At 39.2% G+C, this 15,855-nt stretch overlaps 2 protein-coding genes across 5 annotated transcripts in view; both read left to right on the top strand.

Moving 5' to 3' along the window:
- Positions 1-15,855, top strand: part of LOC123378904 (transmembrane protein 202-like) — a 29,358-nt gene that overhangs the window by 4,240 nt on the left and 9,263 nt on the right. For 2 of the 3 annotated variants that reach the window (XM_045059056.1, XM_003986978.5), the window contains exons 1-2: positions 14,791-14,928; positions 15,146-15,401. The exons of the other annotated variant lie outside the window; for it this stretch is intronic. In XM_045059056.1, coding sequence (XP_044914991.1) covers positions 14,791-14,928; positions 15,146-15,401 — 394 coding nt within the window. Of the gene's footprint in view, positions 1-14,790; positions 14,929-15,145; positions 15,402-15,855 lie in introns of those variants that run through there. 3 annotated transcript variants of the gene reach the window in all.
- The window catches only part of TMEM202 (transmembrane protein 202), a 36,468-nt gene continuing 35,466 nt past the window's right edge, over positions 14,854-15,855 (top strand). For both annotated transcript variants that reach the window (XM_023255084.2, XM_045059055.1), the window contains exon 1: positions 14,854-14,978. The gene's annotated coding sequence lies outside the window, so the exon portion shown is untranslated. The remainder of the gene's footprint in view (positions 14,979-15,855) is intronic.

Here is a 15,855-nt window from a genome sequence, read left to right as displayed (position 1 = left end):
TTTTGTAAATGTTTGCTTGAATTAAAACAACAACCCCCTTGGCACCCCCAAAAGGGATACAGAGATCTAGGGGAGAATTCTGGGAGGCATAAATGTTTAGACCTAGATATGATCTTCGAAATTATCTAGGTTACTTCTCATTTAAGATAAAAGAACTGAGAACCAGCGAGGTAAAGTTGAAGTGCTATTCCTCAAGAACAAGAATAGGATGTTGTTCATAGTGAAACTTCCAGCACTTAGCACAGTGAATGTACATTGTAAGTGCTCAGTAAATTTTTGTCAAATGACAAAATCCATTCCTTGATACACATAATACAGTGCTTTTCATGCAGTAGGCACACCAATATATTTTTATATTGCAGTTACCCAACCAGCTGCAAATATAGCCAGAGAGTGGTAAGGCTGGAACCAGACCACAGATATGTGGCCTTCCTAACTGGGACTCTCTCTCCCCCCCCTGGATTGTGCCTCTGGAAATGCCTGCAGTCATCTAGTCTCCTGGGAATTGAATGCGGTTTTTTTTTTTCAACATTTATTTATTTATTTTTTTTGGGGGGGGACAGAGAGAGACAGAGCATGAACGGGGGAGGGGCAGAGAGAGTGGGAGACACAGAATCGGAAACAAGCTCCAGGCTCTGAGCCATCAGCCCAGAGCCTGACGCGGGGCTCGAACTCACGGACCGCGAGATCGTGACCTGGCTGAAGTCGGACGCTTAACCGACTGCGCCACCCAGGCGCCCCTTGAATGCGGTTTAATCATGGAGTCCACTAAGCCTACATCTTGTTCTTAGCCCACTGCCTTATTCTAGAAAGGGACGATCATTGAATTTGAATGTGCATGGCAACTTTCAATTAACTTTAGAGCTAGAAAGAAGCAACGATGCAAGTAATAAAGTCACTGTATTTGGCCAATTTTTCTCTCCCTTGACAGCTGACTTCCTAAAGTCTGCTTAGGAAAACAATAAAATCCGTTAACCTTCCTTGAGTCCACATTAGGCAGATAGTGGGAGGAGGCCAGTGGAAGGATAAAGAATTGTTCAAATTCAACAAGTGAACACACAAGTAATTATGAGGTAATTAGAGCTCTATCCATGCAGTCAAAGGTCAAATAAACAGTGATCCTTCCAATTACTATGAGTGATAATACGTAATATAAGAATGCTTCAAAAATTAAAATGATTCTTCATGTTCTATGTGCAAAAGGTTAAACACTTACTATTCGTATCAGAGTTCTATTAGTTGTGAGGAAGAAAACTCCAACTAGCTCAACAGCGGGGAGTTAATCATCTTCACAAGCATCTAGACATAAGAAGGTAGCTATAGCCAAGGTCAAATAGGCTGTAATATCTATTAGGAATCAAGGTTACCCTGTGGTCTCTCAGGACCCATCCAGACTCTCATCTCCACCCCTGCATCTGTTTCATTCTCCTTATCTCCCTAATTTATTCCCTCAGTATTCCAGTTTTCAGTTCTCCAGAGACAGGATATGATTAGTCCTGCTAGGAAGAGATGTCATTCTTGATCATAACAGCTGTGGCTATTGGTAAGACATGGCAGTCATCTAACCCACAGATGATCAAAACTCCCATCTTTGAACAGATGCTAGTGAAGGAATAGATTCACTTAGAAGGGACTCTATGGGGAGGTAATGACTGTCATTACTTTATTATAAAAGCAATATATATTTATTTTTTAAAATTCAAAAGCACAATATTGTATGTAGAAGGATGACTCTCAGTTCACAAACTCAGCTACACAGGAATTACAGTTTTCTTTTCCAGAATACCTCATGACCCAACCACCTGATCTGCTGGGTTCACCATCATCCTCCCCGATGTTTATACCCTTCCCAGGGCTTATTTCATGCTTTTGAGATCTTTTAAGTGCTAAGGGACCACATAAAAGCCAGAAAGATAGGGGCACCTGGGTGGCTCAGTCGGTTAAGCGTCCAACTTCGGCTCAGCTCATGATCTCACAGTTCGTGAGTTCAAGCCCCACATCAGGCTCTGTGCCAACAGCTGAGAGCCTGGAGCCTGCTTCTAATCCTGTGTCGCCCTCTCTCTGCCCCACCCCCACTTGTGCGTGCACTCTCTCTCAAAAATAAATAATAAACATTAAAAAAAATTTTTTTAAAGCCAGAAAGATAAAGACTACTGGCACTTTAGTACAAATTTATAAATATATATGTGCAATTTTAAAAATATATACACATGTTTATATTTTTTCTGGTTTTAATATTTTATGGTCAAAGAACATGTCCTGTAAGAATTCTACTTTTTCCTTCTCATCACAAGAAAAAAAAAATGTAACTATGCTGATGGATGTTAACCAGACTATTGTGATGATCATTTTGCAATAATACAAATATCAAATCATGAAGTTGTACACCTAAACTAATGTTGTATGTCAGTTATACCTCAAAAAATGAAAAAAAAAGAATTCCACTTTTTGGAACTTAGAAATATTTGGTTTTTGACAGTTTTTCTCAATGTCCTATAGACATTTTCTTTTAAGTTTTAAGTTTATTTATTTATTTTGAGAGGGGTGGGGAGAGGGAGAGAGATAATCCCAAACAGACTCCAGGCTGACAGCACAGAGCCCGATGTGGGGCTCAAACTCACAAACTGTGAGATCATGACCTGAGCTGAAACCATATATATGACGAAGTATGTATGGTTATTTCTGTATAAGACCATTTTCTATGCGCATACATCCATAATCTCTAACAACAAAAAATGAGAGCGTGATATAACTATTGCCATGCTCTCATCTTTCAGTTAACAATGTATTATGACAAGTGAAATAAGTCAGAGAAAGGCAAATACCATATGATTTCACTCATACGTGGAACTTAAGAAACAAAACAAATGAGCAAAGAGAAAAAAAGAGAGGCAAACCAAGAAACAGACTTCTTAACCATAGAGAACAAACTGATGGTTACTGGAGGTGAGGTAGGGAGGGGGGGATTGGGTTATATAGGTGATGGGGATTAAGGAGTGCACTTGTGATGAGCACCGGCTGTTGTATGGAAGTGCTGAATCACTATATGGTACACCTGAAATTAATATTTGCACTGTATGTTAACTGGAATTTAAATAAAATATTTTTAAAAACCAATATATTATGTAAAAGCTAATATTCTAGGGGGGTCCCCCAGTTTTATAGAGACATAGTTACATACAGCACTCTATAAGTTTAGGTTGTATGGCATAATGACATATATATCATGCAATGATTACCACAATAAGTTTAGTTAATGTCCATCATCTCATATAGATACATATAATATATATTTTTTTCCCTTGTCATGAGAACTCTTAGGATCTACTCCCTTAATGACTTTCATATATATCATACAGCAGTATTAACTTTAGTCAACATATTGTACATTGCAACCCTAGGATTTATTTCTTATAACTGGAAGTTTGTGCCTTTGGCCACCTTCATCCAATTTCCCCTCCCTCTACTCCCTGTAATATTCTGTTTTTAAAAGTGAAATAATAATAAATAATAATAATAATAATGGTAGCTAACATGCACTAACATACTTATCATGTGCTGGACACCATTCTAAGGGCTCTACCTATGTTAATTTATTTAAGCCTCACGATAACTTTATGTTTGATATATGTAGATGCTCTTATTATTCTCAGTTTATAGATAAGGACATTTGAATTGAATGGTTAAAGTTCCATAATTGTGAAGCTTCCATAATTAGTCAGTTCCCATTAATGCACATTTAGGTTGCTTCCAAATTTTCTCACTTATAAGCAATACTACAATGACCATCATTGAGGATTTTGGTTGCCAAGCCAGCATCTATTTTCATCCTATCCCACCATTAATACCTTGTTTTCACTTGGAAGTTTCATCCTTCAGTTCTGTACCTTGGATGAGATTGACCACAGTCCTAGGCCTTTCCTGGCTTAAGCCATATAATTCCCTCTCACTCTCTGTAAATACTTGGAAACATGGGATAAATATTGACATTCTCGCCAGTAATGTGTGAAAATGCTCATTTAACCAATCTTTTTCAATATTAGTATTATCCTTTCATTGCTACTGTTAATATCTTAAACTTAATTGTAAATATATGTATAATGAAATTGGTAAGTAAGATCTAGCAAGACAGAAACAGCATACATGTCATACATGTCATTATAGAAAAAGAAAAAGATGAAAGAAAACTGGATCATTCTGGCAAATAAGAGGGAAAGAGGAGGAAACAAGAATATGTATTTAACAGAAAATACAAAGAATGAGGATAGGACTAAGCCGAATCAATCTAAACTATCATCACATATGTAAATAGGTTAAATTCCGCTAATCAGAGACAAAGACTCAGATTGTGCAAAGAACCGTCTAAATGTTGTTGATAGAAGACATTTATTTTTTTAATTTTTTTTTTTTTCTGAGAGAAAAGTGAGAGGGGCACAAAGAAGGAGAGAGAATCTGAAGCAGGCTCTGCACTGTCAGCACAGATCCCAACATGGGACTTGAACTCACAAACCATGAGATCATGACCTGAGCTGAAGTCAGACACTTACTTAACCGACTGAGCCACCCAAGCACCCCAATTAGAGACATTTAAAATGGTACCAAAATGTCAATCTATGACAAAGTAGGCAAAAATATATAATGGGAAAAAGACAGTCTCCTCAATAAATGGTGCTGGGAAATCTGGACAGCTATGTGGAAAAGAATGAAACTGGACCACTTCCTAATACCATACACAAAAATAAGCTCAAAAGGGATGAAAGACCTAGATGTGAGAACTGAAACCATAAAAATCCTAGAAGAAAACATAGGCAGTAATCTATTTGATGTCAGCCATTGCAACTTCTTACTAGACATGTCTCCAAAAGTAAGGGAAACAAAAGCAAAAATAAACTATTGGGACAACATCAAAATAAAAAGCTTCTGTACAGTGAAGGAAACCATCAACAAAACAAAAAGACAATCTACTGAATGGGAGAAGATATTTGCAAATGATATATCTGATAAGGAATTTATATTCAAAATGTATAAAGAAATTATACAACTCAACACTAAAAAACAATGTGATTTAAAAATGGGCAGAGGACTTGAATAGCGATCTTTCCAAAGAAGATATACAGATTTCCAACAGACACATGAAAAGATGCTCAACATCACTAATCATCAGGGAAATGCAAAATCAAAACCACAATGAGATATCACCTTACACCTGTCAAATGGCTAAAATAAAAAAGACAAATAACAAGTGTTTGCAAGGATGTGGAAAAAAGGGAACCCTTGTGCTCTGTTAGTGGGAATATAAATCGGTACAGCCACTGTGGAAAACAGTATAGAGCTTCCTCAAAAATTTTTAAATAGAAATACTATGTGACCAAATAATTCCATTACTGGGTATTTACTCAAAGAAAATGAAAGCACTAATTTGAGAATATATGTGCACCCCTATATTTATCGCAGCATTATTTACAATAGCCAGAATAGGGAAGCAACCTAAGTGTTTGTTGACAGATAAATCAATGAAGAAGATATCACACACACACACACACACCTTTATACATTGTATTTAAATATCAATAAGACCTGGGCGCCTGGGTGGTTAAACGTCCAACTCCTAGTGTCAGCCCAGGTCATGATCTCACAGTTCGTCAGTTCAAGCCCCACATTGGGCTCTGCGCTGTCAGCCTAGAGTCTGCTTTGGATTATCTCTCTCCCTCTCCCTCTGCCTCTTCCCCGCTCAAAATGCATAAATAAACTTAAAAAAAATTAAAAATGTCTATAGAACATTGAGAAAACTCAAAAAAACCTCAAATATTACTAAGTTCCAAGAAGTGGGACTTTTTTTTTCATTTTTTGAGGTATAATTGACATATAACATTAGTTTTAGGTGCACAACTTAATGATTTGATATTTGTATTATTGCAAAATGGTCATTACAATAGTCTAGTTAACATCCATCAGCATACATAAGTTACATTTTTTTTCCTTGTGATGAGAAGTAAGAAGTAGAATTTATAGGCCATGTTCTTTGACCATAATATATTAAAACCGGAAAAAAATCTAAACGTGTTAATGTTTTTTAAATTCTAAATAATTCTTGGGTCAACTATAAAAACAAATACTCCTAGAAGTATATCAGAAGAATAACAGATGTCTTTTATTTCTTTTTGTTGTCTCATTGTTGAGGCTAAGACTTCTAGTACTATGTTAAATAGTAATGGTGAGAGTGGACATCCCTGTCTTGTTCCTGACCTTAGGGGAAAAGCTCGCAGTCTTTCCCCATTGAGGATGATATTAGCTGTGGATCTTTCATATATGGATTTTATGATCTTGAGTTATGTTCCATCTCTACCTACTTTGTTAAGGGTTTTTATCAAGAATGGGTGCTGTATTTTGTCATATGCTTTTTCTCCATCTATTGAGAGGATCATATGGTTCTTATTCTTTTACTAATGTGGTGTATTATGTTGACTGATTTGCAAATATTGAACCACCCCTGCAGCACAGGAATAAATCCCACCTCATCATGATGAATAATTTCTTTTAATGTACTGTTTAACTCGATTTGCTAGTATCTTGGGAATGTTTGCATCCATATTCATTGGGGATATTGGCCTATAAATTCTTCTTTTTGGTGGGGTCTTTGTCTGGTTTTGGAATCAAGGTAATGCTGGCCCTGTAGAAAGAATTTGGGAGTTTTCCTTCCGTTTCAATTTTTTGGAACAGTTTGAGTAAAATAGGTATTGACTCTTTTTTAAATGTCTGGTAGAATTTCCCTGGGAAGCCATCTGTCCCTGGGCTTTTGTTTGCTGGGAGATTTTTTAATTACTGATTCAGTATCTTTGCAGTTTATAGGCCTGTTCAAATTTTCTGTTTCTTCCTGTTTCAGTTTTGGTAGTTTGTATGTTTCGAGGAATTAATCTATTCTTACAGATTGCCCCTGTTTGTTAGCATAGAAGTGAAACATTCACTGTTCACAGATGACATGACATTTCTACTCTGTGTAGAAAACCTGAAAGACTCCACAAAAAAACATTAGTTGCTAGAACTAATATATGAATTCAGCAAAGTCACAGGATATAAAATCAATGTACAGAAATCTGTTGCATTTTTATTCCCCAGTAATGAAGCAGCAGAAAAAGAAATCAAGGAATCAATCCCATTTACAATTGCACCCAAAACAATAAGATACCTAGGAATAAACCTAACCAAAGAGGTAAAAAATCTGTACTCTGAAAACTATAGAACACTTGTGAAAGAAATTGAAGACCACACAAAAAAATGGGAAAACTTTCCATGCTCATGGATTGGAAGAACAAACATTGTTAAAATGTCTATACTACCCAAAGCAATCTACACATTTAGTGTAATCCCTGTCAAAATACCACTGGCATTTTTCACAGAGCTAGAACAAACAATCCTCAAATTTGTATGGAACCACAAAAGACCCCAAATAGCCAAAACAATCCTAAAACAGAAAAGCAAAGCTGGAGGCATCATGATTCTGCACTTCAAGCTATATTACAAAGCTGTAGTAATCAAGACGTATGGTACTGGCACAAAAAGAGACACATTGATCAATGGAACAGAACAGAAAACCCAGAAATGGACCCACAACCACACAGTCAAGTAATCTTTGACAAAGCAGGAAAGAATATCCAATGGAAAAAATGGTGTTGGGAAAACTGTACAGCGACATGCAAAATAATGAAACTGGACCACTTTCTTACACCATACGCAAAAATTAATTCGAAATGGATGAAAGACCTCAATGTGAGATAGGAAACCATCAAGATCCTAGAGAACACAGGCAACTTTAACCTTGGCCATAGCAACTTCTTACTAGACACTGTCTCAGAAGGCAAGGGAAACAGAAGCAAACATGAACTATTGGGACCTCATCAAGATAAAAAGCTTGTGCACAGCAAAGGAAACAACCAACAAAACTAAAAGGAAGCCTATGGAATGGGAGAAGGTATTTGCAAATGACATAGCTGATAAGTGGTTAGTATCCAAAATCTGTAAAAAACTTATCAAACTCAACACCCAAAAAACAAATAATCCAATTCAGAAATGGGCAGAAGACATGAATAGATGTTTTTCCAAAGAAGACATCCAGATGGCTAACAGACACATTAAAAGATTCTCAGTATTCTCAGTATCACTCATCATGAGGGAAATACAAATCAAAACCACCACCTCACACCTGTCAGAATGGCTAAAATTAACAACACAGGAAACAACAAATGTTGGTGTGGTTGAGGAGAAAGAGGAACCCTCTTACCCTGTTCATGGGAACACAAACTGGTGCAGCCACTCTGGAAAATAGTGTGGAGGTTCCTCAAAAAGTTAAAAATATAACTATCTTACAACCCAGCAATTACACTACTAGGTATTTACCCAAAGGATACAAAAATACAGATTTGAAAGGGTACATGCATGCACCCCAACATTTATTGCAGCATTATCAATAATAGCCGAACTATGGAAGAGCCCAACTGTCCATCAACTGATGAATGGATAAAGTAGATGTGGTATATATACATAATGGAACACTACTCAGCCATCAAAAAGAATCAAATCTTGCCATTTGCAGTGATGTGGATGGAGCTACAGTGTGTTATGCTAAGCAAAATAAGTCAGAGAAAGACAAATACCATATGATTTCACCCAATGTGGAATTTAAGAAACAAAACAACTGAACATATGAGAAGAGGGAAAAATAGAGGGAACCAAATCATGAGAGACTCTTAATTATAGAGAACAAATTGAGGGTTGATGGAGGGAGGTGAGTGGGGGATGAGCTAAATGGGTGATGTGTATTAAGGAGGGGATTTGTTGTGATGAGCACTGAGCGTTATATGTAAATGACGAATCACTAAATTCTACTCCTGAAACCAGTATTGCACTATATGTTAACTAACTAGAACTTAAATAAAAATCTGCAAAAAAGAATAATGTATCTTATACAAACATTTAATTACTGTAACGCAAACTTAGATAAACATTAGGAAATGTATTATGGCAACATATATGGTAAATAGACTAAGGGAGAAAGACCATGTTCTAGAGGTTAAGAAAGTATTTGATACGGCCATTCTAAACGTTAAATCTTGGCAAAACAGAAATAGAATGAAACTAACACAAAAATGAATATACATATGAAACAAAAAGGAATGCAGGCAGCTCCATTAAAGTCATTGTTTTGGAGGGTCCAATCAATCCAATAAGGCAAGTTTTGTAAAGGAAGAGACAGAGTTATTACTATTTGGAGTCGATATGATGTTTACTTAGAAAATCCAGGAGAATTATCCAAAGGAATTATTGGGATTAAAGTAATTCAGTCAAGTGGTCCTATAAAATACATAGACAAGAATAACTTACTTATATGTCAGCAGTAACAAATTAGAAGATGAAATGGAAAAATGTGATTCACAAAAACAAGTGGGTTAACGTATGTAAAGCACCTAGTACTGTTCCTAGCAGATAAGAGGTTTTATCAACAAGCTATAAAACTAATATTTATTTCATAGATTCCTAGAGGTGAAATTACTAAGACAAATGATAACATTTTTAAGATTCTTGATTTTATATTTTAACTTTTTATTAAAGTATAGTATACATATAGAATGGTAATCAACGCCCAGATCAAGAAATAGAACATTTCCAGCACCCCAAAGTCCCCTTAGCGTCCCCTCCTAGTCCCCAGTCATCTTCCTCCCAAGGGTATTTCTGACTTCTGACAACACAGATTTTGCCTGTTTTGTACTTCATATAAATGGAATCATACATATTCAGTCTTTTGTATCTGGCTTCTTTTGCTCAACATTTTGTTGATGAGATTCATCCATATTGTTTCTGTGCTTGTAGATTATTTATATTGCTACATAGTATTTCATTGTATGAATGTACCATGATTTTTCCATTCTTCTCTCTTTAAAATTTTTTTTAATGTTTTTATTTATTCTTGAGACAGAGAGAGACAGAGCATGAGCAGGGGAGGGGCAGAGAGAGGGGGAGACACAGAATCTGAAGCGGGCTCCAGGCTCTGAGCTGTCAGCACAGAGCCCGACATGGGGCTCGAACTCACAGAGTGTGAGATCATGACCTGAGCTGAAGTCGGACGCTTAACCGACTGAGCCACCCAGGTGCCCCTCCCTTCTTCTCTTGATGGGCAATTGGGTAGTTGCCAATTTGGGGCTATTATGACAAGTGCTGCTATAAGCATTGTAATACATATCTTTTGGTGGACATGTGGACACTTTTTTCTGTTGCATGCCTACCTAAAATGAGAAGGACATGTATCTATTCGGCTCCAGCAGATACTGCCAAGCAGTTTTTCAGTGAACATACCAATTTACGCTCCCAACAGAAGTGTATGAGGGTTCCGGTTGTTCTACATAGTTGCCAACACTTTTCCATTTGAGTCATTCTGGTGGATGTGTAGTGATATCGCATTACAGTCTGAATTTGCATTTCCCTCATGACTAATGAATCTGAGCACTTTTTTATGTTACATATGTATATGTTTTTATTCTGGCAAAACATCAGTTAAGGACTTTGATCATTTTTCTATTAGGTTGCCTCTCTCATTTATTTGTAAGAATTCTTCATTATATTCTTGCTATGAGTTTGTTTTAGATACACATATTGAAAATATCTTACCCCACTCTATGGATTGCCTTTTTACACTCTAAGTGGTATCTTTTGGTGAATAGAAGTCCTGTTTATTTTTTTAAATTTTTTAATGTTTTTAGTTATTTTTGAGACAGAGGGAGACAGAGCATGAACGGGGGAGGGGCAGAGAGAGAGGGAGACACAGAATCTGAAGCAGACTCCAGGCTCTGAACCGTCAGCACAGAGTCCAATGCGGGGCTCGAACTCACGGACTGTGAGATCATGACCTGAGCTGAAGTCGGATGCTTAACCGACTGAGCCACCCAGGCGCCCCAGAAGTCTTGTTTAAAAACAATTCTTGGCCTACTGTAAGGTCACAAACATGTTACTCTATTTTCTTTTAACCAAACTGCTTTTTTTTTTTGCAAGGCCATGAAATTATTTTAAGTTCTTTTTCCTCATGATTGAATATACACAGATAATGGAAATGATGCATTATTGTGCTGTAAAGATGGTGGACTATATAAAAATTCACTTGTCGAATTTTCTTTAATAGTCCTCCAGAGCAACTTGAAGAGAAGCAGGGGATGCTTTCACAAGAACACTTTTGTGGAAGGACCTAGCATGCTTTAAGCACCAGTGTGCCAGGCTAGCAATGGCATATACTTCGTCTCTCACATTTTGCTTAATTCTTCTGTAGCAAATCCTCTCATGAAATATCATGTATTGTATTTCTCAAACATGCACATATCCAGGGGAAGGAACGCCCTTCTTCTGCTACCATGATAGGGCGTTGCTCTCAAGCATGTGACGATGCCTTGTGCTTTACCATTGTGACTTGTGGCATGATCTGTATGAAGTTCCTTTTACCCAATATTTCTAGTGTTTTTTTTAATGTTTATTTTTATTTTTGAGAGAGAGAGAGTGAGAGAGCAAGCACACAAGCAGGGGAGGGGCAGAGAGAGACACACACAGAATCCGAAGCAGACTCCAGGCCCTGAGCTGTCAGTGCAGAGCCTGACGAGGGACTCGAACTCACAAACTGTGAGATCATGGCCTGAGCCGAAATCAGATGCTTACCTGACTTAGCCACCCAGGTGCCCCCCCCCCCCAGTATTTCTAGGGTTAAATGAAAAGGAGATTTCTGTGTGTTTTCAGCATCATTTTTCAGTTCCTGGATGTTATGATATGTTTTGTCATCCAAATTTTGTCTCCTTTACTAATGATTTCCATAAGCCATTTTTTCCCAGAGTATGTCTTTTGCTAGCAGCTTCCCAGCAGCTTTTTCTTCTTCTCAGTATCCCATGGTGGGGGCCTGGCTTTTCATTCCCCCCCGGAGGACCTCTGCGAGGTCAGCATGGGGCCCAGGAGCAGGGCCTGCCTCTGCCAGTGCCTCCGCTGGTTCACTGGCTGCTGTGGTGGAATGTTACAGTATACATCGTCCACGTGTTTTTCCAAAACTGCATTCACATCAATCCAATTGTTTTCTCAGAGACCGAGTCCTTAACCAGCTTGCGCCAGTTCCACAGTGAAGGGCATCAGTGCAAGAGCAGAGCTCCAGGCTTCTGCAGGGAGGGACTGGGAGCCTAAATAGCCCCCATAATCTGGTTTCTGCAGCAACTCCACATTGTGTTGGGTTGGTGTTGGAGACTCAAGATCCACTGGCTTGAGCTATGCTCCTCCTGGACCCTGCAGGCTCTGGGGCAGTAGCTGCCAAATAGGCAGGGGACCCCAAATTGCTTTTTATTTTATTTTATTTTATTTTATTTTATTTTATTTTATTTTATTTCATTTCATTTATTTTATTTTTTCCAAATTGCTTTTTAAAGTGGGGGAAGTGGCAATATACCCAGTCACCAGTGATGCATGAATAATGTTTTGTCATATGCATCCAGGCCCTAGCAAGTTCCCAGCAGGCCAAGAACATCCTGCCTTTTGTCCAGTACTGCCCAACCTGTTCCCTCAACAGCTGGAGGGTTGCATCATTTGCCAATCAGACACTGTTCACAAAATGACTCTTGATCTCGGGGTCATGAGTTTGAGCCCCACATTGGGTGTAGAGATTACTAAAAAATAAAATAAACTTAAAAAAAAAAAACAGGGGCGCCTGGGTGGCTCAGTCGGTTGAGTGTCCAACTTTGGCTCAGGTCATCATCTTGTGGTTCATGAGTTGGAGCCCCACATCGGGCTCGCTGCTGTCAGCCTGTCAGCTTGTCAGCACAGAGCCCGCTTCAGATCCTCTGTCTTCCTCTCTCTGCCCTTCCCCTACTCACACTCTCTCTCCCTCAAAAAATGAATAAAACAGTTAAAAAATGCTTTATAAAAAATAAATAATAATAGTATTTACTGAGCACGTATGAAGGCACTGTGCTAAGAGCTTTATGCATATCATCTCATTTAATCCTCACAAAAATTCTAATGAGGCAGGAATGAATATTAACCCAGTTTTAGAGATTAAGAAACTGATGTTCAGTGAGGTTAAGGAAACTGCCCCAAGTAACCTAACCATGAGTATTGGAACTACTTAAGTAAGTGCTAGAATGGGGACTGAAAGGTAGGCCTGTGTATTCAATGCCTATGTCTAGCTCCCTAGGCATGAGTGTGCATCTAACAGTCATGGTGTACAGCCAGTTTGCTGCAAATGGAAAAGTCTTTCCTATTGTAATCACTCCAGTGGCACTAGCATATTACAGCAATTGAGACTTCACAATATAATTGCATAGCATGGCCTAAAGGACTCTTTGTGATCTAGCTCTTGCTGATATCTGCACCCTTCAACCCTCACCTTTGAGTTTGTACCTAGTAGAACCACATTGCTTCTAATGTCCCGTGAACCTCATGCTGTCCATGGTTTCCTGCCTTGAGACATATCATTCTCTTTGCCTCAGTGCCCTATCACCTCTATCACCTGGAGTATTCCTTAGCTGGAAATCCAATTAATACATCACCTCTTCCAATAAATCTTTCCTAATTTTCCCCTGAAAATGTTAACCATTCTGTCCTCTGTACCAACCTCTGTCCTTTATTTAAAAATATATTGTTCATTTATTCATTTAACATTAAATACTATTCTTTCCAGGTGCTAGGCTAAGTTCTGGTAGACAGAGAGTCAAATAACACTTTTGGAGAGGGAGGGCTTCATGCTAAAGCATGGACATAAACAAGCTAACTGCCAGTTGTTCCCACCAGCTAACAAAGTATAGGTTTCGACAGGCTTGGGCGGGCGAGGAGAGGGTATGCTGGGAGAAACGGGTGATAGGGCATTCTAATTCAGCCCAAATTTAGGAATCGGAGTTTATCTGTTCATGGAAAACAAGAGCTGGCAATACAGCTGGTCATTTATTTGAATAAATGTCCATGATGTGGAACAGGATGGTGTCTGTTCAGCATCTTGGACTGCTTTTGAGCCCTTGTGGGGAGAGGAGTTAGGAGCAACACTGAGAGAATTATTTGAAAAGAAGACTTTGAGCTACTCTGGGCACAAGCTGTGCTGGCTGTGGAAACAGGGAAAGGCCATTCTCGCTTTCACATAGAACCCAACACTGCTGCAGTATTGAGAATGGTAGCTTTCAGCACGCAGGCTGGTAGCCCCCTGCGCTGGGGATGCTGGCATTTTCACAGTGGGCCCTGTCAGCACTGGCAGTGGCAGGACCGTAGCACCCTTGAATGGCTTCATGAGAAGGCATTGAAGAGAAGGTACTCGAGCAAGAAAGGAAGAAAAGGTGGGGGGTGGGTTGGGGAGGGGAATACTGCATGATGATCTATGGCTGACAGACTGGTTCGTGAGCCTATTGAGACACACCCAGGGCCTTCCACTTAGTGTTGGGGCAAGACCATGAATGCCAGGCTACTTGTAATCTTGAATTCTAACCACAAGCTATGGAGTCCCGAAGACACCTGAGTTAACTTTTTTATTGGCTATTAGGGAACTGTGTCTTATTCATCTTTATATCCCAGGACCTAAGACAAAGCCTGACACACAGCAACTGCTGACAAAATATTTGTGGATTTATTTAATGAAGGAGTTGAAAGGGTCAGAGAAGGGAGAGGTGGGAGCATCACATATGCATGCACTTGATTAAAATGTGATGATTTGTTCATGATCTGATTAGACCCAGAATATCAAACGGACATGGAATCTGTGCCATGGGTTCTGGCCTGTTTTGATGCTGCCAGCACATGTGGGAGGTGCTGAGACAAATTCCGTGGCAGTTACAAAGCGAACTGGCTGCCAAGATGGAGAGCAGGGAACAAATGGCCTTGACCTTCTATAATCCTAAGGTTCCCAAAATTAAGGGGAACCGGCACTACCAAAGGGTGAGGAGGTACCTAATTGTAGGTCAGATGGGAAGAAGACTTACTTAAAGGTGGGTCTAGATAGAGTATCCTAAAGAAAGAGAAAAGATCACCCTGGGTAGGGATAGACAGCCACAGATCAAGCCCACATGGAGACACTTAAGGTAGAGATGAGTAGGAGCCCCTGGGGATCAATGGTTATCTTTTTGGGTAGGCAATATTTCCCTCATCCTTGTAGCCTACCCTCCCCGTCAACAAATATCCGAATGCCTCAATGCCACCCCAGAGGCGGCAGCAGCATGTGAATCAGGCACACATCTACATCCGAACGTTCTGTGGCAGCCTGTGTGGTTTTGGTTTCCTAATGGTGATCTGCATGTCCCCACTGAACTGGGTGAGGTTCCTGGTGACCAAGAATGGCTTTGAGCTCTACGCAGGACTCTGGATCACATGCAACTATGAGCTGTGCTGGAGCCACACACCCAAACCACCCTGTGAGTTCCACTAAATTAAACGCCACAGGCCCCACAGTTCCAGAGCTTTCTGCCATGTTGGCCCTTCATCTTTCCTCCTCCAAGATCTCTTTGCCCTCACCTCTCCAAGTCCAGGATGGATCTCAGCCAAATTGTGAGTGTAGCCATCCTTTTCTTTGGTGTTCTCAGTGTAACCTTTCCCAACTCAGTAGTTGATACTCTCTTTACTTTCTGGGAAGAACCCATTGGACCTTTATAAGCTGTCCCTGTGAAGCAGTATGGTTGGTATTCTAACATCACTTGCAGAAATAGATGTAATTGATCATAACCGGGAAACAAAGCAAGGTGTCTCAGCCTCCATCAGATTTAATTTTTAAGGTCAGTGTGTTCTTCTGCCAACAGTAGAAGAGAATGTAAATGCATGTCAGATAAGGGTGTATAACAAATGCTAGCTATTTAGAGTAAATTATTAATG

This window comes from Felis catus, chromosome B3 (assembly GCF_018350175.1).
Source record: "Felis catus isolate Fca126 chromosome B3, F.catus_Fca126_mat1.0, whole genome shotgun sequence".
Lineage (NCBI taxonomy): Eukaryota > Metazoa > Chordata > Mammalia > Carnivora > Felidae > Felis > Felis catus.
The sequence above is the reverse complement of the archived record's forward strand: the minus strand, read 5'-3'. Positions and strand labels throughout refer to the sequence as shown.